This window comes from Oryx dammah, unplaced genomic scaffold (assembly GCF_014754425.2).
Source record: "Oryx dammah isolate SB20612 unplaced genomic scaffold, SCBI_Odam_1.1 HiC_scaffold_19, whole genome shotgun sequence".
Lineage (NCBI taxonomy): Eukaryota > Metazoa > Chordata > Mammalia > Artiodactyla > Bovidae > Oryx > Oryx dammah.
In genome coordinates this window covers 34440446-34464789 of record NW_024070203.1, presented here as the reverse complement: position 1 = coordinate 34464789, position 24344 = coordinate 34440446, and the positions used below count along the sequence as shown (strand labels likewise).

Below are 24344 nucleotides of genomic sequence, written 5' to 3'. Positions count from 1 at the left end.
CATGTTCAAGTCTTTGCAGACCCATGGACTCTAGCCTGCCCAACTCCTCTGTCCATGGGATTCTCCAGGCAAGAACACTGGAGTGAGTTGCCAGTTCCTTCTCCAGGGGATCTTCCCAATCCAGAGATTAAACTGGGTCTTCCATGCTGCAGGCAGATTATTTATCATCTGAGCCACCAGTGAAGCAAGTAAGTAAATTAATTAATAATCTTTTAAAAAGGCAATACAGCTTCCCCCTGACTATTTCCCCTCTTGGCATCTTTGTCTTGGAACCTAGCTACTACACTGTGAGAGAGTCAAGCAGCTGCATTGAAAGAAGGATCACATATAGCTGTTCCACTGAGAGCTGGCATCGACTACCAGACAGACCTGAGACTCAACAAGCCCCTGGATGACTCCAATCTCTAACATTTTAGCCACTTCACTTGATGCTGAGAGGAAGAGAGATGTGCTACCTTCTCTGGGTCCTGCCCAACTGCAGACATGTAAACAAAATAAATATGGTCAATGTTGTCAAAAAAAAAAAAAGGTGACTGATTAGTCCCTTAGCCTGAATTTCAGTCCTACAGATCATGTTTTTTCTTCAAAATGTATTGCTATCCTTAAGTTTTAAAACAAGCTGTAAGTAAAAAAAAAAAAAAGTCATTGCGTAAAATTAAGATTATATGAGAAAGCTGTAGAATGAGGGGTGGAGTCCTGGCATCTGTGCTCCATGCCTGCTTTCATACTGATTAGCTCTGAGACTTTGGACAACACAGTCTTCCCACCCATCAGGCAGACTCTTCTGTCAGAAAGGGATGCTAATGTACACTCTCACAGGACATTAAAAAGGCTAAATGTTATAACACATAGTTAGCACTTAAAACAGTCCATGTCATCCAATGCTTTCTCAGTTTCAAAACAAATAATCATACATGGATCTTAAAAAGACATTTTTAGAAGTTTTATATATTTTTACATTTTTATTTTATTTTTAATTGTAGGATAATTACTTTACACTATTGTGATGGTTTCTGCTGTGTATCAACATGAATCAGCCATAGGTATACCTACATCCCTTCCCTCTTAAACCTTCCTCCCACCTCCTTTCCCATCCCACCCCTCTAGGTTGTCACAGAGCACCAGCTTTGGGTTCCTTTCAAACCTAAACTAAGTAATCTCATACACTCACTCACAAAGCACACTGTGCTGTGCTTAGCTGCTCAAGTTGTGTCCAATTCTTTGCGACCCTATGGACTGTAGCCCACCAGGCTCCTCTGTCCATGAGATTTTTCAGGCAAGAATACTGGAGTGGGTAGCCATTTCCTTCTCCAGGGGATCTTCCCAATCCAAGGATCAAACCTGGGTCTCCTGCATTGCAGGCAGATTCTTTACCAACTGATCCACCAGGGAAGCCCAACTAAGTAATACAAGGCATAATTATGTGAAACTATTGGTTTTCCCCTAATAATGTGATCCTTGAAGGGGCCTTTGAGAGGTCAGATTTCCTGTTTTGAGGCTCACTGAAATTTTGAATGTTCTCAGAGACGTGTTCTACTTTTTCTTCTCTAAATTCTAACTGCTGAAATTTAAGGCCATTTACACAACAAAATCTCAAAAATAAGTGAGACAAAACAACATGAAAAAGTGGAAGCAAAAGCCAAAGGAAAATACAAATTCATAATCTTATGAAAGTGTCTTGTGCAAGAATATATATTATATATATATGGATACAATATATTTGACATGAGGCAAAAACAAAGATTACCACATACCATTCCAGTGACAGAGCCATTGTCAAGAGCCAGAGAAAGGTGCCTCAATTCATGACTTTGGAAAATGCATACATTTCCTTTGTTGAAAATAACGTCAAAGAGACCTATAAAACATTTTAAGTATTAGCAAGTAATTTGTGCTCTTAAAGCTTTTTTTCTTATTCAATTATACATTGAAACCTCCTAACAATACATTTTATGACAGCTCTCAGTTAAATGTTTTTAATTAGTCAAAAGGTAGAAGAATGCTGGTAACCTTTAATAATCTACATGTTGTTTGGCATCTGGTGGCATTTCCAAGGAAAATATCTAATGCCGTTCCAAAATAAACAGTAAACTCCTGGGACAATCCAAAAGAAAGCAAAAAACCAAAAACCAAAAAACACTCAATGGAACTGTTGCCAGGAAGACAAATTATCCTAGTGTGAAAACCCATTTCCATTCTCAAGTCCCAGAGACTTGAGATAAAATAAACTGATGCATTCTAAAATTAAATACATACTATTAGGGCATTGGTGACTGGTTTGTATGATTATCATAACAAAGGTTATGTCATCATATATTTGATTGCTTTTAGCTTTCAGTATACTTTTACATGCCATTTTATCTTGAAACAAAGCTTTTCTTAAGGTCATGAATTTTTTTTACCACTCTTTGTACAGCTAAAAGCCAACACTTAGAACAGTGCCTAGAACATAGCAGGCCCTCAAGAAACATTTTTTAGATAAGATCCCTAATTAGATCCTCCAAAACAAATACAAATACTGCATATCATTTACATGTGAAATCTAAAAACCAAAATAAACCAAAACAAATAAATACTGAGAACAAATGGGTGGCTGTCAGAGGGAGGGGGTAAAGGATGGCAAAAAAGGTGAAGGGAATTAAGAGGTACAAACCTTCAGTCTTACAAGGATGTAATGTAAAGCATAAGGAATATGGTCAATAGTTCATTTCAGTCACTCGGTCCTGTCTGTCTATTTGCGACCCCATGAATCGCAGCATGCCAGGCCTCCCTATCCATCACCAACTCCCGGACTTCACTCAAATTCATGTCCGAGTCGGTGATGCCATCCAGCCATCTCATCCTCTGTCATCCCCTTCTCCTCCTGCCCCCAATCTCTCCCAGTATCAGGGTCTTTTCCAATGAGTCAACTCTTCACATGAGGTGGCCAAAGTATTGGAGTTTCAGCTTTAGCATCAGTCTTTCCAGTGAACACCCAGGGCTGATGGACTGGTTGGATCTCCTTGCAGTCCAAGGGACTCTCAAGAGTCTTCACCAACACCATAGTTCAAAAGCATCAATTCTTCGGCGCTTAGCTTTCTTCACAGTCCAACACTACATCCATACATGACCACTGAAAAAACCATAGCCTTGACTAGACAGACCTTTGTTGGCAAAGTAATATCTCTGCTTTTCAATATGCTATCTAGGTTGGTCATAACTTTCCTTCCAAGGAGTAAGCGTCTTTTAATTTCATGGCTGCAATCACCATCTGCAGTGATTTTGGAGCCCCCCCAAAATAAACTCTGATACTGTTTCCACATCTATTTCCCATGAAGTGATGGGACCAGATGCCATGATCTTTGTTTTCTGAATGTTGAGCTTTAAGCCAATATTTTCACTCTCCTCTTTCACTTTCATCAAGAGGCTTTTTAGTTCCTCCTCACTTTCTGCCATAAAGGTGGTGTCCTCTGCATATCTGAGGTTATTGATATTTCTCCTGGCAATCTTAATTCCAGCTTGTGCTTCTTTCAGCCCAGCTTTCTCATGATGTACTCTGCATATAAGTTAAATAAGTAGGGTGACAATATACAGCCTGACGTACTCCTTTTCCTATTTGGAACCAGTCTGTTGTTCCATGTCCAGTTCTAACTGTTGCTTCCTGACCTGCATGCACATAGGTTTCTCAAGAGGCAGGTCAGGTGGTCTGGTATTCCCATCTCTTTCAGAATTTTCCACAGTTTATTGTGATCCACACAGTCAAAGGCTTTGGTATAGTCAGTAAAGCAGAAATAGATGTTTTTCTGGAACTCTCTTGCTTTTTTGATGGTCCAGCAGATGTTGGCAATTTGATCTCTGGTTCCTGTGCCTTTTCTAAAATCAGCTTGAACATCTGGAAGTTTGCAGTTCATGTATTGCTGAAGCCTGGCTTGGAGAATTTTGAGCATTACTTTACTAGCATGTGAGATGAGTGCAATTGTGCGGTACTTTGAGCATTCTTTGGCATTGCCTTTCTTTGGGACTGGAATGAAAACTGACCTTTTCCAGTCCTGTGGCCACTGCTGAGTTTTCCAAATTTGCTGGCATACTGAGTGCATCACTTTCACAGCATCATCTTTCAGAATTTGAAACAGCTCAACTGGAATCCCATCACCTCCACTAGCCTTGTTCGTAGTGATATTTTCTAAGGCCCCCTTGACTTCACATTCCAGGATGTCTGGCTCTAGGTGAGTGATCACACCATTGTGATAATCTGCATCATGAAGGTCTTTTTTGTACAGTTCTTCTGTGTATTCTTGCCACCTCTTCTTAATATCTTCTGCTTCTTTTAGGTCTGTACTATTTCTGTCCTTTATCGAGCCCATCTTTGCATGAAATGTTCCTTTGGTATCTCTAATTTTCTTGAAGAGATCTCTAGTCTTTCCCGTTCTGTTGTTTTTCTCTATTTCCTTACATTGATCGCTGAGGAAGGGTTTCTTATCTCTCCTTGCTTTTTGGAACTCTGCATTCAGATGCTTATATCTTTTCTTTTCTCCTTTGCTTTTCCCTTCTCTTCTTTTCACAGCTATTTGAAAGGCCTCCCCAGACAGCCATTTTGCTTTTTTGCATTTCTTTTCCATGGGGATGGTCTTGATCCCTGTCTCCTGTACAATGTCAGGAACCTCCGCCCATAGTTCATCAGGCACTCTGTCTATCAGATCTAGTCCTTTAAATCTATTTCTCGCTTCCACTGTATAATCATAAGGGATTTGATTTAGGTCATACCTGAATGGTCTAGCGGTTTTTCTACTTTCTTCAATTTAAGTCTGAATTTGGCAATAAGGAGAACACTGTACTAATTTTGTGTGAGGACAGATGATCACTAAACTTATAATGGTGATCATTTCATAACATTTGCAATTGTCAAATCATTCCACAGTACATTTGAAACAACAAAACACTGTATGCCAACTATACTTCCATTAAAAAAAATAACAAAAGCAAATGTTCAAAACTTGATGAAAAACAAAAAAGTTAGAAATCTCATTTAAATTATAGAGTTAATGAGCTCTCCACCATGAGTAAGCAGTTCAAGAATGGAAATATTATTTAGTTTTAAGAAAATAAATTTTTTCAGGGTTACATAACTCTTAAGTTCAACGTGAAAAAACGTATTGAATCCAATATATGCCAGAGAAACATCTTAACTTTTCTAGCATTCATTTTTAAATCCTCTTAATAGGGTTCTTAGTAAAATTAGAAATGACTTTCCTTTCATGCTAAAGGAAAAGTTTTTACAAATCACACATAACTAGAGGGGGACCTCTTTCCTCCATGCCAATACCCACACTCCCTCCCACTGCAACCAGAGAACAGACACAGCCCTTCAACTGGTGACAAAGGAAGCAGGTGCTCCAGCTCTGGCCCTTTCTACTCCCAGAGGAGCTGCCTCACAGTAGGTGCTTTCTCTCAGGTTCTCTGTCACTGGTGAGCACAGCCCCTATAGGGGAGACAATGGGTGCCCCGAATCTTGCCTCCTTCTAGGAGGAGTTAGTGACCTCTGTGAGCTCCTACATAGAGCCAGTACCCCAACTTAGTTTAATCAGTATTAAAGCTGAGGTTCTGACTTCCATTTGTCTGTGTTCTGCATCTTATTTCTTAATTGATTTTGTACACAGGAGTGGAAGAAAATGGTATTATTTATCGATGCCTTTTCAAATACCCAACTCTTAAAAGACAATAAAAACATCCCATTAAAATTAATTACAGAATGAGAATGCCAATATTACCAACACTTTTCACTTTCTTAAGGATGTTCTTGCCAGTGGAACAGTGCTTGAAACCAAATCAATAGATATAACTATTGGAAGGTAGATAAATTTATCATATTTGTAAAACCTAAAAACTCTTTAATTAGAGTGGAGTAAAGTGGTATGATTCAAGATAAGTATGTATCTAGACCTGACATACCATAGGCACTTAACAAATACTGAACAAATAAAACATAAAAACTACAGATTTCTACATATTTGTATGTATTAATATGTTAGCTTTATAATGCGGAGGGGTTTGTTTACAATGTTAACCACAGCCTTGAAACAACATTAACAAGATATTATAGTGCCTATGTGAAGAGAGGAAATATATACACGGTGGACTAAGTTTAGCCGCTAAGTTGTGTCTGACACTTAACACTCCATGGACTATAGCCCGCCAGGCTCCTCTGTCCAAGGGATTTCCCAGGCAAGAATATTGGAGTGGGTACCCATTTCCTTCTCTTGGAATCAGTTCAGTTCAGTTCAGTCGTTCAGTCGTGTCTGACTCTTTGCAACCCCATGAATCGCAGCACGCCAGGCCTCCCTGTCCATCACCAACTCCCGGAGTTTACACAAACTCTTTTCCATCGAGATGGTGATGCCATCCAGCCATCTCATCCTCTGTCATCCCCTTCTCCTCCTGCCCCCAATCCTTCCCAGCATCAGAGTTTTTTCCCATGAGTCAACTCATCACGTGAGGTGGCCAAAGTATTGGAGTTTCAGCTTTAGCATCAGTCCTTCCAAAGAAATCCCAGGGCTGATCTCCTTTAGGATGGACTGGTTGGATCTCCTTGCAGTCCAAGGGACTTGCAAGAGTCTTCTCCAACAACACAGTTCAAAAGCATCAATTCTTCAGCACTCAGCTTTCTTCACAGTCCAACTCTCACATCCATACATGACCACTGGAAAAACCATAGCCTTGACTAGATGGATCTTTGTTGGCAAAATAATGTCTCTACTTTTGAATATGCTGTCTAGGTTGGTCATAACTTTTCTTCCAAGGAGTAAGAGTCTTTTAATTTCATGGCTGCAATCACCATCTGCAGTGATTTTGGAGCCCAAAAAAATAAAGTCTGACACTGTTTCCACTGTTTCCACATCTATTTCCCATGAAGTGATAGGACCAGATGCCATTATCTTCGTTTTCTGAATGTTGAGCTTTAAGCCAACTTTTTCACTCTCCTCTTTCACTTTCATCAGGAGGCTTTTTAGTTCCTCTTCACTTTCTGCCATAAGGATGGTGTCATCTGCATATCTGAGGTTATTGATATTTCTCCTGGAAAGCTTGAATCCAGCTTGTGCTTCTTTCAGCCCAGCATTTTTCATGATGTACTCTGCATATAAGTTAAATAAGCAGAGTGACAATATACAGCCTTGATGTACTCCTTTCCCTATTTGGAACCAGTCTGTTGTTCCATGTCCAGTTCTAACTGTTGCTTCCTGACCTGCATATAGGTTTCTCAAGAGGCAGGTCAGGTGGTCTGGTATTCCCATCTCTTGAAGAATTTTCCAGTTTATTGTGATCCACACAGTCAAAGAAAGGCTTTGGTATAGTCAGTAAAGCAGAAATAGATGTTTTTCTGGAACTCTCTTGCTTTTTCCATGATCCAGCGAATGTTGGCAATTTGATCTCTGGTTCCTCTGCCTTTTCTAAAACCAGCTTGAGCATCTGGAAGTTCACGGTTCACGTATTGCTGAAGCCTGGCTTGGAGAATTTTGAGCATTACTTTACTAGCATGTGAGATGAGTGCAATTGTGCGGTACTTTGTGCATTTTTTTGGCATTGCCTTTCTTTGGGATTGGAATGAAAACTGACCTTTTCCAGTCCTGTGGCCACTGCTGAGTTTTCCAAATTTGCTGGCATATTGAGTGCAGCACTTCCACAGCATCATCTTCCAGGATTTGAAACAGCTCAACTGGAATTCCATCACCTCCACTAGCTTTGTTCATAGTGATGCTTCCTAAGGCCCACTTGACTCCACACACATATACATATATATACACACATGCACAGGCATACACACACACACACACAGACAAACACAGTCTTAAATTAATAGAGGGAAAACTCCTAATGAAAAAAATTGAATACTGGGAAAACCTCAATTCCTTCCAAGTTAATACTTAGATTTAGTGTAATTGTAGCAAAATTTCCCTCCAAATTTCTTGGGAATGATGAAATAATTTAAAGTCAGTATGTTAAAAAAAAAAAAACCCATAAGCATTAACTCTCTGATCAGTGCTTTGTGCTGTAGTTTGTGTGTTGGAATCTGAAGTCCCTGTCTAACATTTCAAAGTGCTTCTCACTTCAGCTTGGGTGCAAGTATCTGGGCCAGGCCTCCTTCTGTCTCTCTGTTTCCCTGTCTCTCCCACCTCCGTCTACCAGGTGAGGCTGGAGGCGACTCGATGCTCACACAAGTCTCATGTAGTCAGCGCTGGAAGTCCCCATGGTTGGTCATGGCCCATTTCTCCATCCCATAAGCCAAGGGTCCCATAGTGACCTGTGAGTATGTCACACTGGGTTTGCATCCTTCTAACACCTTCAACTGGAGAAGGCAATTGCACCCCACTCCAGTACTCTTGCCTGGAAAATCACATGGACAGAGGAGCTTGGTAGGCTACAGTCCATGGGGTCGTGAAGAGTCAGACACGACTGAGGGACTTCACTTTCACTTTTCACTTTCACCCATTGGAGAAGGAAATGGCAACCCACTCCAGTGTTCTTGCCTGGAGAATCCCAGGGACGGGGGAGCCTGGTGGGCTGCCGTCTATGAGGTCGCAGAGTCAGACACGACTGAAGTGACTTAGCAGCAGCAGCAACATCCTCAACCACCTCCTGGAGCTGGGGAGCCCTAGCAAGACAAGGCCCTCTTGCACTGGATGCTGTTAGGGGTCGCTGGATGGCACCTGCTCACATCTTCTATCTGTGCTTGTTCTAAATTTGCCAGAAACCCATGAGTCCAGGCCTCACATTCAAGAGACCTTAGGGGCCCACATCAACCTCTGACCACTCCTACCCTGCTGTGCCCTCCTAGATTCTCTCCCGACAATCTAGGGGCTCTGAGTCCACTCTCCTCTTGCCTTCCAACTTACAGCTGGCCTCAAAGAAGACACCAGTGCAACCCACAGACACATAGTCCCTGAGCAGCAGTGCCGTCAGCTGGTCAGACTTTCATAAACTCAGTCAGGAAAGACACAGCATGCCCGCTAAAGTGATAGTTTATTAGACCTGGCACAGGAGGCATCAGGAGCTGCAGATTCCTACAGATCCCCATCCCCTGATTCCCCTGGGGTTAATGCAGAGCAGGACCAGGTGAATGAGGCATGGAGGGACTCTGGTTACAGCAGAGGACCCTGAGCTTTAGAAATACCCAGACTTATTCAGTTCAGTTCAGTCGCTCAGTCATATCTGACTCTTTGAGACCCCATGGACCATAGCACGCCAGGCTTCCCTGTACATCACCAACTCCCAGAGCCTGCTCAAGCTTATGTCCATCAAGCTGGTGATGCCATCCAACCATCTCATCCTCTGTCATCCCCTTCTCCTCCTGCCTTCAATCTTCCCCAGCATCAGGGTCTTTTTAAATGAGTCAGTTTTTCGATCAGGTGGCCAAAGTATGGGAGTTTCAGCTTCAGCATCAGCCCTTCCAATGAATATTCAGGACTGATTTCCTTTAGGATGGACTGGTTTGATCTCCTTGCTGTCCAAGGGACTCTCAGGAGTCTTCTCCAACATCACAGTTCAAAAGTATCAATTCTTCAGCATTCAGCCTTCTTTACAGTCCAACTCTCACATCCATACAAGACTACTGGAAAAACCATAGTTTTGACTAGATGGACATTTGTTGGCAAAGTGATATCTCTGCTATGCTGTCTAGGTTTCTCATAGCTTTTCTTCCAAGCCTTTTAATTTCATGGCTGCAGTCACCATCTGCAGTGATTTTGGAGCCCCCAAAATAAAGTCTGCAACTGTTTCCATTGTTTCCCTGTCTATTTGCCACGAAGTGATAGGACTTGATGCCATGATCTTCGTTTTCTTAATGCTGAGTTTTAAGCCAGCTTTTTCACTCTCCTCTTTCACTTTCATCAAGAGGTTCTTTAGTTCCCCTTCACTTTCTACCATAAGGATGGTGTCCTCTGCATATCTGAGGTTATTGATATTTCTCCCTGCAATCTTGATTCCAGCTTGTGCTTCATCCATCCTGGCATTTCACATGATGTATTCTGCATATAAGTTAAACAAGCAGCAGGATGACAATATACAGCCTTGACGTATTCCTTTCCCAATTTGGAACCAGTCTGTTGGTCCATGTCCGGTTCGAACTGTTGCTTCTTGACCTGCATACAGATTTCTCAGGAGGCAGGTAAAGTGGTCAGTTCAGTTCAGTTCAGTTACTCAGTTGTGTCTGACTCTTTGTGACCCCAGGGACTGTAGCACACCAGGCTCTCCTATCCATCACCAACTCGTGGAGCTTGCTCAAACTCACTTCTATCAAGTCTGTGATGCCATCCAACCATCTCATCCTCTTTCATCTCCTTTTCCTCATGCCTTCAATCTTTCCCAGCATCAGGGTCTTTTTTAGTGATGAGTCAGTTCTTCGAATCAGGTGGCCAAAGTTTTGGAGCTTCAGCTTCAGCATCAGTCCTTTCAATGAATATTCAGGACTGATTTCCTTTAAGATGGACTGGTTTGATCTCCTTGCTCTCCAAGGGATGACTCACAAGAGTCTTCTGCAACACCACAGTTCAAAAGCATCAATTCTTTGGCACTCAGCTTTCTTTGGAGAAGGCAATGGCAACCCACTCCAGTACTCTTGCCTGGAAAATCCCATGGACGGAGGAGCCTAGTAGGCCACAGTCCATGGGGTCGCAAAGAGTCGGATATGACTGAGCAACTTCACTTTCACTTTTCACTTTCATGCACTGGAGAAGGAAATGACAACCCACTCCAGTGTTCTTCCCTGGAGAATTTCAGGGATGGAAGAGCCTGGTAGGCTGCTGTCTATGGGGTTGCAGAGTCGGACAGGACTGAAGCGACTTAGCAGCAGTAGCAGCAGCAGCTTTCTTTACGGTGGTTTGGTATTCCCATCTCTTTAAGAATTTTCCACAGTTTGTTGCGATCCACACAGTCAAAGGCTTTGGCATCAATAAACCAGAAGTAGATGCTTTTCTGGAACTCTCTTGCTTTTTCTATGATCCAGCAGATGTTGGCAACTTGATCTCAGGTTCCTTTGCCTTTTCTAAATCCAGTTTGAACAACTGAACGTTCTTGGTTCACGTACTGTTGAAGCCTCGCTTGAAGCACTTTGAACAATCTCACTTTGGAGGAAGAAACAGCAACCCACCCCGGTATTCTTTCCTGAGAAAATCCACAGACAGAGGAGCCTGGTGGGCTACAGTCCATGAAGTCGCAAAGAGTCGGACACGACTTGGCTGCTTAGCAACAGCAGGTACAACTATTCACATAGGTCCATAGAGACACTGCAGAGAACAATAAAGACGCATTAGAAACTTCCAGTGTGGTAATACATTGTATATTTAAAATTACATGCTTAAATAAATTTAAAAATAAATAAATTTTAAAAAAATAAATAAAATTACATGCTTAATCCTTTTAGGAATATCAGTTGAATGAGTGTGAATTTAGGTTATGTTTTTTTCCTTGAAAAATATACCTATATAATGAGAGAACTATGTGAATCTGTATTTTATAGTAAATCTTTTGAAATTTTAGGGGATGGGAAGTTTGTGAACTGGCCCTGATATAAGGTAGCCATCAATGGTTTAGAACTAAACACTTATTTGTATTGTCAGCCGGGCCTTCCTTTTGGCTCTGAGATCCCACATTAGGGACAGGAAGACTTGTTTTTGATGGTCATTGTCAGAGTAGGCATAGTATTATTTTTTTTAATTCTTGAGAGCTTATGATCATAAAAATAAAACCCCCTGTGGTATTTCAATGATCTTCTCATGCTGTGTATCTCCTCTTGGGTCTAGTGTTGCCAAGAAATGGTTCAGCAGCTCTCAGAGAAATGAGCACTCTAATTCTGGGCATGGAAATAGCTAAATTCACAACCAGCTTGATAACTAAATAGAAGGCCTGGCGAATAATAATACATTTTGTGTGTGTGTGGAGTGAACATGAAAGCCAACATATCTGAGACATATTCTTAAAATATTTTCTTGAAAAGATGTTCATGGGTCAGCATTGTTCATCACAACCATTTCCAGGCAAGTGAAAACTGATTCATGAATGTGAATTTATGGGACAAGGCATATAACATCAGGAAATAATGCTGCAGTAATTACCATACATAAAACACCTCCTGTTGCAAAAATGTCAGTTACGCCAAGGAAAATGACTCATACCATCCTGCACCTGCCTTTCTTAGGACTGCTCATTCTAGTCTGTATATTGCAGGACTAGAGTATTTAGATGCTGGGAACATTTAAGGGTAAAATTTCTGTTTTCATCATCTACCGGTTAGTTAGTTCTACACATACATTCACATGCCTGCCGTCTGTGCAGCTGCAGGACACCAGTTCTTTCCTGGGGAGCCTCTCTGAATAACTCTCTGGTTTTATCCACATCATGAGACCTGGCTTCCAAGAAAGATTAATCCAAGAAGTGGAGGCAGAAGACGAGGACTTTACGAGTTACAGCGTGCTTGCTCTATTAGTCAAAATACAGAGACAGGGCTGACCCAGAGAAGGATGAGGCAGACGCTCCACTTCTTGATGTGGGAAGGTTGAGTTCCCTCTATAAACCAGCTTGTCGGGGTGGGTGTTAGAAGACAGGTATCCCTACATGCGTCATTTTCCTTCATGGACCAGTCCCTCTGAATAAAAGGATTTACAAATGTATGTGTGAGTGTGTGCTCAGTCGTGTCTGTTTCTGTGACTCTATGGACTATAGCCTGCCAGTCTCCCTCTGTTCATGGGATTCTGCAAGCAAGAACACTGGAGTGGATTGCCATTTCCTTTTACAAAACATATAGGGAAATGTTCCAGCATAGTAACGCTTTGATATCACTATTTCTCTCCCTCTCTTTCAGCACCCCAGGGGAGTAAAGAAAAAGACCTTCCTTCCCTTCCCTGGAGAATATTTGCTTACATTCTCGTCTTTTCTTTTTCTGTTTCTGTCTGTCTCTGTCTCTCACTCTGTTTCTCCTTCTCTGGAAGGAAAACTGGGCAACCCTGAAAAAGATCAGAGTTTCTTACCTGCTTTAACGTACCCACCCTTGTATGTAGGTAACATCAGGCCTTCACTTGATGATACTGAGGGATGGGGACTTGGGGACCCAATGTAAGGTGCTGCTCTACCTGCTGCATTTGTTCCCAGAAATAATGGTCTTGGTCTTTGACTCAGTGCTCTTGTGTTTTTTGCAAGTAAAGTTAAACTTAGATCCTTTATGGTTTCTGATTCCAAAATGGGAGAGATTTTTACATTTGGAAATACAAGCCACTCTCTTCAATAGGGGAAAAGAGTGTCAGCACTGGCAGCAGGGGCCTTGGGGAGCATGCCATGAAGGACTGTTTTGAGGGATCTAAGTAGATAAGTGATCCCAAATGGGAACCAACAGGCAAGAAAAATGTCTGAGAAATAGACTAGTTTTGAAAAGAGAAGCTACTAGGATGCATTCTCAGATTCTCACACATTTTCATAGAAGGGGAAGTTGGATTATTCCCTGGGGTCTCTAATAGGAGGTGGAAGTTACCTTCTTAGGAGATGCTGGAGGTTAATATCTCCTGCACATCCTCAAGGTTATTCGAAGGCACAGTTTCTAACAAGGTACAGCAAAGTTACATCCACAAATGCAGAAGGTGGATTTTGCTTAAATAGCGATGGTCTAAATTTCAAGGTGACAGAGGATGAGATGGTTGGATTGCATCACTGCCTCAATGAACATAAGCAAACTCCAGGAGATAGTGAAGGACAGGAAAACTTGGTCTGCTGCAGTCTGTGGGGTCACAAATAGTCAGACACGACTTCGTGACTGAACAACAAAATTTCAAGAGGAGTTGGGGGTTTGGGTTCATAGTCCAGTCTCCCATTATTGGATTACTCCTTCTTCATGAATGTTTGTGGCTGTGGCTTCGTGACGTGCTGACGTTAAACAACCAATCCAATTTCCCTTTGCTTAGTCCTTCCCCTGTACTATCACTCTGACACTACAAACAAGCATTATTAGAATTGTTGCATGTGTGTGTTGTCTTCTGTATCAGATGATCAGTCTCTAGAGTTCAGAAAAATGTTGCTTCAGTCTCGGTTATTTTTGTGGCCCTCACATTATTTAACATAGCGCTTTGAAGTAACAGGCTCTCAGTGTTTAGTAGAACCTACTTAATTGCTTAAATGGCCGTACCCTTTCAAGAACTACAAATGCTATTTTTTATAAACACTTTATGTTAATTGCCTACGTATTATTCTTCAAGTAAGAATTACCAAATATAAGTGTTTTCATGGTGTACTGTCTGCATAATTGCATTGTCTGCCAAGATTTAGAGTCTCCCATCTATTGACCATTTGTGTTAATGTAGGTAGTAAATTATTTAAATGGTTTAATACTGGTATAAAGTCATCTGAAAAGTAAGAAGCACAAGTTAAACTGGGTCTAGAAACTTGCTTTCCTCCAGCTCCCAAAACTGCCATGGCATCACTTGCTAGGCCCCTGATTTTACCATATTTGTCTGTCTTCTCTCCAACTGCGTCCACTGTGCTGTCTGGATGCAGACGGACAAATCCTCCAGTAAGCCTGTTGTAGAACTGAAGAGTATTTCCTTTCCTAAATTTCCAGCTTTCTGCAGCCCACTAAGTAGAAAAACGAAACAAATAAACAACACCAATATGAGAAGACAGACAGAAGAAGTTACTAGGAAACACCCCTTACTAAACATTATATACTGATTTAACACATCAAATAGCTATTTGAACACTGTTTTGTACCAAATACTTTAGGGCCAAAAGTAAAATCTTACTGTTTCTTTTCTAATAACTTCCAGCTTTTGCCCTGAGGATGTAAAGGAGGGAAAGGACCATTAATTTCAGCAGAGTCAAGCTTTCTTTCCTCAATCATTATAAAACAGAGCTTTCTGAGAAACACTTACTTGCAGAGAGGATACTGTTATTCCTGGCATACAGTTCTCTGACGATTTTACCATCATCTTCCCCTTGATCCAGCCATCTATGCAAAGAAAAGTGAATCAAGTATATCCTGAATTTATATTTACACTAACCACTAGTAATTATCTAGCCAGGACAGAAATAACAGCTAGTGGGCATGCTAAGTTGCTTCAGTCATATCCAACTCTTTGCAACCCCATGGACTGTAGCCCGCCAGGTTCCTCTGTCCATGGGATTTCCCAGGCAAGAATATTAGAGTGGGTTGCCATTTCCTTCTCCAGGGGATCTTCCCTATCAGGAATTGAACTCAGGTATCTTACATCTCCTGCACTGGTAAGCAGATTCTTTACCACTGTGTCATCTGGGAAGCCTTCATTCTCCTTATTGATGTATAAAGAGAAATCATATTTTTAAATCTGAACAAAGACCTAAATCTGTATCATCAGGAATGATGATAAACACAATGGATATCTTTGCAAGTAGAAGAAACAGCCCCTAAAATTCATGTTCAAAAAAGTTACCCAACAAAGCTTCAGTGACCAGGAGTGACTGAATAAACTCTCCATTTGCCCAAAATATATGAGCCTGGCACTGACTAACACGAAATGAATTTGTTCAAGGTAAAGCATGCCTACCAACCTGTGGCAGAAAAAGGTGTATTCATGGTTCGTTGTGGGATCCTTGATCACAACGTCATCAAGAAACCAACCATTTCCTAAACACAAATTAAAGAAAGAAAACTGCAGTGTGTATAGGTTACAGACTGGGTATTACTTGAGGTTTTGAGAAAGAAGCTCTAGCTTTTGAGTAAGTAAAGCCCTCATGCACCTTTAAGGTTTAATACTTCAGATAACACAAGATACTTGGGACATGGACTCTGAGGCATTTAAAAATATTTCTTCTACATGCATAGCCTACTTCAAGGCTCACCAGGCTCCTCTGTCCATGGAATTCTCCAGGCAAGAAAGAATACTGGAGTGGGTTGTCATTCCCTTCTCCAGGGAATATTCCCAACCCAGGGATCAAACCTGCGTCTCCTGCACTCACAGGCAGATTCTTAACCATCTGAGCCACCAGGGAAGCTCGTTTGTTTTAATGTTTATTTATTTAATTACAGCATGTGGGATCTAGCTCCCTGACCAGGGATCAAACCTGGGCCCCTTGCATTGGGAGCACAGTGTCATAGCCACTGGACCACCAGGGAAGTTACAAAGATTTGTATGTTAAGACATATACTTTAGTGTGACTTTCCAACTGGTTGAAAATAGAACAACACTGCAATTGCTCTTGATTCCATAAACTGCATTTATAACCCTGAACCTAACATCTTTCAAAGAATATATATCTGATGAGTTAGCAATACTGTCAATTTCTATAATGCATACACCCTGAAAGCTACTAAAGTCCAAATTTAAACTTTAATGTATATATTAAATACATACTCATTCAGAAACTCTGTCCAAGCACACCGCATGAGCTAGTTTAATGAAGATAATGGCCTCTTCTTAAATGTTTAGTTTTATACTAACTTGCAAACTCATGTTGGTTAAAATACAATTTAATTTTATTTATAGATAAAATGGACTATTTTAACTAGCTATCATGGTTTTATTTATACAACGGGCCAGCTCAAAATGTATCCTCCTTTAATTAAAACTGCTTGACTTGCCAAGGTAATACTCATCAGCTGTTGACTCTGACACAGCACATGGTCACAGACTGGTCTTTGTTGAGTCTTGGACTTCGTCCTTCCCCACATTCCCATCCCTGAGCCAAGCCACACTCCTCATCGTTCCCTGTATGACCCTGTCTTTCATGTTTTCTCTCCTGAGTCTGAGAGCTCTTGATCAACACCAGTAGATATGTCCAGGCACTGCACTCCCACCTCTTTCCAGTTCTCTGCCATTTTCTCACTTGTGATGTTCTGCTGGGTGGTGGAGGAACCAACAGTCTTTCTGTAAAGAAACCACTGCAGCAGTTTCTCTCCATCATAGTCTGAGATCTTATCTTATATAAAAATAAATCTTGCCACAGATTGTTTTTGCCCAAAAAAAATGGAGAGACCTGGGCACAATTTGGTTAAACAAAATTCTTAACTCATATAACTGCCAATGCACCACAAACACAGGCAGCTGGGGCCTAAAGGAAATATGTAAATGCATGCACACACAAAACCTTCACCTCTCTTACCAAAACACAGAACAAATCAAAACAAGAACACAGTGCCAGCTGAGATCGTTGGTAAATAAATCGTTAAGGAACAAATATGTTCACTTAATCCTTAGGACAGAGAGAACCTGTAAATCAAACCGTCCTGGCTAGAGTTTCCTATTACTTCTCAATATGGCTTTCAGACCAGGCCAGTTTAATAATTCAGAGGGACATGTACTTCTCATTGTTGATGTTAATTATTATATATTTTATATATTTTTGCTGCTACTCTGAAGAGCTTTTATATCTCATATTTTCAACAGAAAAAAAAACAGCCTCCAGTTATTGTATATTGAATTTAAATTCTAACACTTTATAAATTCTCTTCTTTCATCCATTTTTCAGTTGATCCTCTTGCATTTTAATAGACATTTCTATCACCTGTAGACAATAAATTCACCTTCTACTTTCCAAAGAATGACTATTCTCATAAGGAGAAAAATCCTTATCGTATTCCTAACTTTCATGGATTTCATTGTTTATTAAGTGGTCATCTTGAGTTAAAAAATTTAAAAATATTTTTTCTGTTCCAAATTTTGAAAGAATTTTTAATAATAATATTAGTTAACTGCTGACAGATAATTTTTTTGCTTCAACTTTCTGAGGTGATGTATTTTATTAATAGATTTCCTATTACTGAGTGAGCCTTCAGTTTCCCAGCATGAACCCTACTTAGTTGTCATATATTATCCCTTATTGTACTTCTCGATTCATTTCATACACATTTACCTTCAAATAATTGCACACACATGCATCCATGTTGTTGACCTACAATAGTTCTTCTGGAGAATGCAGGCTCCATGGGATACTCCCATTGTGCCAGCAACCGTGAAAATCCTCAGAAGTAACACAAATCCCATTTTATTTGGGTATTTGGAGTAGGACAAAATGGGAAATTTAACTGTCAAATTAAAATATCATCTTTTTCTGCTTGGGCTTCTGTAAGGAAATACCACAGTCGGGGCAGCTTTTAAACAACAGAAAAGTATTTTGATATTTACCATAGAAAATACTCAGCACAGAACTTTGTACATAGCAGGTCTACCACATATATTCCCTGAATTGAATTTGCTTTGTATGTTACTTGGGCATATTAACATGTCCTTTCAGAGTCCTACCAGAGCATTCACCATCCAACAAGCCTGCTGGGTAGTCATCTGACTCCCTGCAGAAATGGAATATTACCTGACTTAGTACTGACCATAGATCAGAGACCAGACTTTGTAAAATCAGTTGTCAACTGGCAGAAAAATAAGATGAAATAGACTTGGATCTGATAAAAATATAAGTGAATTTTGTCCAAGAGGGAAGATAATCTCAAAGTTATGTTTTTATTATCTTAGGACCTTAGCCATACTTTTAGTTTGTTAATCAAATCTATCGTTCTTTCTGTTTTCACTGATCACAAATGTATATTTTTTTATTTTTGTGTAACTTCTTTTGAACTAGCTTTGTCACGTGGTTGGGTCCCTCATTAATTATTTAAACACATATCCACTACATATTGATATGAGAACTCTGTTCTTAACGTTTTGAAAGTTGACATTTTTAAGTAAAAGAGTTTATCATCTTCTTTGATGCTTTGGGATGTTTTTATCCTTTTTGTGGTATGTGCACTTTACTCATGTCTTTTGTTAAAGGATTTTATCTTATGGAGACCTTATGCAGTAGCAGAAAATGAAGATGTGGGTCAGGTCACAAAAGTGATAGGAAACCTGGGGAAGAAGTGAGAACAAAAATGGCAGCAGAGAACACAGCTGAGACAGGACACAACAGGAAACACAGCAAGGCTGCCAGGAGAGCTTCCTTAAGGTGCTGTTGATGGCATGATAGTTAGCACTTCATGCACAGTCCCTGTCACTGGACGCAGACATGGTATCCAACAGGAGCATGCCTGGAACACTGCCACTCACCTCAGAGAATCAATACTTAGAAACCACGTCATTACGAGTTTTCCACAGTTTTTTCTAGATTTGTATGAGGCGTCACAAGAACAGAGCACAACCGCACTTTGAATATCTACCTGTGGAAGACTCTTACCTGGTCCAAGCCCATCATGGGCTATGACAATCTTGTACAAATTCCCCAGGTGCACAGCTTCCAGGAGGAAGCTGTCAACCTGTAACAGACCAAAAAAGTACAGTTAGATCTAGACCATGAGCTGATTTCTAATAAGAGTACAAATTAAGATACAGCAAAAATTCACTGTGAAAGAATTAGGTTCCAATAAATACACACTTCTACATTAAGAAAGTAAAGGTATGCACACATTACTATTAATATATTTAAAATATGTAACCAATGAGGACCTACTATTTTAAAAAGTGATGCTGTATTTTACCACTGTCTTACTATTTAGCGATAAACATTTAGTTGTTTTCCTAAGAAAGATAAGTATTGAATACATTATTTTCAGCCTTCATTGATTATTAAAAAGTGTTTCTTCCTGCAAAAAAAGTAAAGATAAAACAGAAATATTAACTTATAGGACATAATAACAAGTTTTCTAATTTTTCCTTCTTGCCAACTTCATTACAAAGGCATAAATTTGTGGGCTCTCTACAAATATGTTTTCAAATAATGATAATATAAATGTAATAGTTATAAAATACACTGTAAGTCTCCATTTATTTGACTATAACAAATTCTCATCTGTCCTGAATGAAATGTTTTAGCAATGATTAGGGACCATTCACAAAATTGTTTCTAAAGTAATTTTAGAATATTGATGAAAAAATTATTGAACATTTAAAACATTTTGCCTGAAGTCTCAGTGCACTGCTACCATCAAAACTGTGCATGTTTGTGCTCCAGTGGTTTGTGTATTCAGAATACAGGTAAAAGTGAGGAGCCCAGAGTTCTTTCACTAAAACCTAAGCTAAGGATACAGATTAAAGAGCAAGAAAAATACACAGTTTAGTGTACCAGTTGAAAAATAATTCAATAACAAAAGATACATGTCTTATACGTTTTGAAATATTTTCACATATATTTTATCCTTAAAAATCACTAGGTGAGAAAAAAACATATCCTCTCTACAGATAAAAACAGGGAGGTGTAGAACCAGTGTCAGAGTTCAGATTCTCTGACATTTATTAATATTATTAATACCTTCCTTTGCCATCACTCTATCTCAACATAAATGGACTATAAAAATATAAATAACAGATAAAGCCATTAGCATTTATTTACAAAAATACAGTCAATGCCTGGTAATGGTAAATGAGTAATACTGCCATTTCTTTATTCATGAATGAAATCTACTGGAAAAGGAAGATTTTCTATGCAATGACAGAAATACTAGCAAAGAAAATCATGTGTTATTATATTTATGATAACTGACAAAGAACTCTAAGAAAAAAGGGGAAACATTGAAAATATGTTGACATACTCAAAGGCTATTTGCATCCTTGAAAAACAGTTGAGATAACTATAATGGGCTGTCTATAAATTACTCAGTTTTAAGAAGTTTTAAGAAATTAAGTATTACTTACATATTAGTATCAGTAATAGTAAATATAATGTAATACATTCAGTTTCTATATTTGACAATGAAAGATGCTATAGTCGGTCAGTGAACAACACAGGTTTGAACTTACACAGGTCCACTTCTATGTGGATTTTTCCCAATAAACATGTACTACAGCATTATACAATCAGCGAGGTTGGTTGAATCCTAGGATGCAGAACATGGATGTGGAAGGTCAACTGTTAAGCTATACGCATATTTTCAACTGTATGGGGCCAGAGTTCCTAACCTCCTGTGTTGTTCATGGGTCAACCGTATATAGTAATCCTTATTTAACAATATACAGGTGTTGAAAATCAGACAATTGGTAGTGACTTCAGCATGATGATGGACGGGGAGAACCAAGCCCTTGTTCCCCATGGAGGCACCATTTTAATGACAGCATGTGGACTAGAATACTTCTGGGACAATGCTGAACACCAGGAAAGAAGCTGCAGCACCAGTCCCATGCAGAATGAAGCAGGAACTCCATCAAAATAGACAAGAAAGTTTGTGACTTTTTACACACCTCATACATGGTATGTGCAGGCCCCTAACACCTGGGTTATTCAATGATGAACTGTAGTAAAGATGGCACATTTTTTTTTTTAACCATAAAAACTTAAAACTCAGACAAAAGACTTTTTGTTACTTACCTGTCCTCTTAAAAAATTCAAAGTGCTCTTTGATCGAAATAGTTGTCTGGATCCTGTATCTCCCTTTTCCCCATAGACAGAAATGTAGATGTTTGCTACTGTTCCAGCATTCCAAAGCTCACCTGTTGCCACGTGTACTTCATACACTGTCACTGACAACAACAACAACAACAAAAAAAAACAAGCCTTACTGCCAAGCACCGGAAGATCCCCTGCAGAATGAAATGGCAACCTGCTCCAGTATTGGTGCCTGGGAAATCCCATGGACAGAGAAGCCTGGAGGGCTACAGTCTGTGGAGTCACAAAGAGTCAGATATGACTGAGTGACTAAACAACAACCACTCATATGATAGAAAAATTACACATTTCTAATCAAGAGCTCCAGGTCCAGGTAAGATGGAGCAACACACCCCACTCGGTCTCTCTCACTGAATACAGCTACAGAATCTTGACAGAATGCATGCAGCAGCTATATGAAGGCTCTGAATAGTAAACAGTAGCAGGAGAATGGGGATTTAGCAGAATTACGTATTTATGTATATATAACATTTGCTTATATATAAAAGAAATTAACTATAGCAATGATACAGTGGGTAAGAGGGGAAGAATATTTATTTTGTCAAAAGGTATTCAGAAGATGGTGGAGGAGTAGGATGGGGAGACCACCTTCTCCCTCACAAATTCATCAGAAGATCATCTGAATGCTGAACAACTTCCACAAAACAACTTCTGAATACTAGCGGAGGATACCAGGCACCCAAAAAGGCAGCCCATTCTCTTCAAAAGGAGGTAAGACAAAATATAAAAGACAAAAAGAGAGACAAAAGAGTTAGGGACGGAGACCGGTCCTGGGGAGTGAGCTGTGAAAGAGGAGAAGTTTCCAAACAGCAGGAAATCCTCTCACTGGCGGGTCTGTGGGGAGTTTTGGAATCTCAGAGGGCAACATAATCAGGAGGGGGGGAAAAAAAAACACCACAGTATATGTGCCTAACCACAACTCCCAGTGGAGAAGTAGCCCAGACACCCCCATCTACCACCAGCAAGCAGGGGCTGGACAGGGAGGCGTAGGCTGCATGCTTAGGGTAAGGACCTGGCCTGAATGCCCTGAGGACAATCTGAGGGAGCAAATGTGAGACAGCAGCCCAAACTGGGATAGCCAGAGAGAGGAAAAAATAAAAAGAGAGAACTTTCCCGCAAAAAGCTCTAACCTAAGGCGCAGTCTGGCCTGCTCACAGAACAAAGGATTGAGCAAATACCAAAAGAGAGCTAGCGGGCTGCAGACTAGCTCATCACTGCCCATGGAGGCAGAGAGGCAGGTGGGCAACAGCCAGAGCCAGAAGGCAAGAGGCAATCTCGGCCCCAGAGATGGAATCCTCCACCAAACTGTGAGCAAGCTCCCAGTTGCTAACCACCTCTTCCTGGGATCCTGGGCAGTTGACATCTGCCAGGAGGGTTGCAGCCTGAGATTAGCTCCCCAGAGGAGACACACAGCACACCTGAGACAGTGCTCTTCTGGCGCACCCAGGAAACCAAGCAGCCAGGACCAAGGAAGTGATTAAGATGCACAGCCCACCTGGGACAGCAAGCTGGCCAAGCACCTGGTCACCTGAGCTGCTCAGTCCTGGGAAGGGCATCAAACACACACCCAACTGAGTCTGTGCCTTTGTGGAGTGCCCAAACCTGAGCAGCTTATACCTGGGAAGTGTATGAAAGGCAGGGCCCACTTTGGACAGTACACCCAGCAGAGCAACTTGGAGCCTGAGCAGGGTAGATCAGGAAAGCACATGCCTCCGTGAGCTGGGGCAAACCCAGTGTGGTGCCTATACTACGAGCACTTCCCACACAAGCCAGTGATATTTGCTTGCAGTATTCCTCCCTCCCCATAACAGAACTGAACAAGTGAGCCTAAATAAGTGACCACCTTTGCCCCGTTGTGTCAGGGCAGAAATTAGACACTGAAGAGACTTGAAAACAGAAGATGCCAAAATAAACAAAGAACAGGGAACCACTTTGGAAGTGACAGATGCAACAGATTAAAATTCTGTAGTTAGCATTGACTAATCATTGGAAGGGGCCTATAGACCTTGAGAAGAAATGTAAGCTGAAACAAGGAACTATCTGAAACTGAACTGACCCACACTGCCCTCAACAGCTCCAGAGAAATTCTTAGATATGTTTTTACTATTAATCATTTTTAATTTTTTTTTAATTTTTTTAATTTTTAAGTTATTACTCCCATTATTTTCATTTTTATAACCTACTATTACCTTATTGAAAAAAAACCTTATTTTTAAAGCAAATTTCATATATATTTTTATAATTCTTATGATTGATTTTCTTTTGTATTTTTAATATTACATGTTTGTGAGTCTAACCTCTACTCTAGATTTTTAATCTTTGCTTTTTGGTATTTGTTATCAATTTTGTACCTTTAAGAATCTAATCTTCAGTACCCATTTTTGCTTAGGGGTGTGATTACCTGGACCTCACAGTGGCTCAGATCATGAACTCCTTATTGCAAAATTCAGACTTAAATTGAAGAAAGTAGAGAAAACCTCTAGACCATTCAGGTATGACCTAAGTCAAATCCCTAATGATTATATAGTGGAAGGGAGAAATACATTTAAGGGACTAGATCTGATAAACAGACTGCCTGATGAACCATGGACATAGGTTCATGACATTGCTCAGGAGACAGGGATCAAGACCATCTGCAACAAAAAGAAATGCAAAAAAGCAAAATGGCTGTCTGAGGAGGCCTTACAAATAGCTGTGAAAAGAAGAGAAGGGAAAAGCAAAGGAGAAAAGGAAAGATATAAGCATCTGAATGCAGAGTTCCAAAGAATAGCAAGGAGAGATAAGAAAGCCTTCTTCAGCAATCAATGCAAAGAAATAGAGGGAAACAACAGAATGGGAAAAACTAGAGATCTCTTCAAGAAAATTAGAGATATCAAGGGAACATTTCATGAAAAGATGGGCTCGATAAAGGACAGAAATGGTACGGACCTAACAGAATCAGAAGATATTAAGAAGAGGTGGCAAGAATACACAGAAGAACTGTACAAAAAAGA

General features: G+C 40.3%; 1 protein-coding gene across 1 annotated transcript in view; it reads right to left on the bottom strand.

The window, feature by feature from the left end:
• The window catches only part of LOC120878581, a 145882-nt gene that overhangs the window by 43737 nt on the left and 77801 nt on the right, over window positions 1-24344 (bottom strand). The window contains exons 7-13 of the mRNA XM_040261230.1: window positions 21274-21425; window positions 19150-19228; window positions 15538-15613; window positions 14883-14959; window positions 14754-14785; window positions 14457-14586; window positions 1755-1858 (exon numbers count right to left, since the gene is read on the bottom strand). Coding sequence (XP_040117164.1) covers window positions 1755-1858; window positions 14457-14586; window positions 14754-14785; window positions 14883-14959; window positions 15538-15613; window positions 19150-19228; window positions 21274-21425 — 650 coding nt within the window. The remainder of the gene's footprint in view (window positions 1-1754; window positions 1859-14456; window positions 14587-14753; window positions 14786-14882; window positions 14960-15537; window positions 15614-19149; window positions 19229-21273; window positions 21426-24344) is intronic.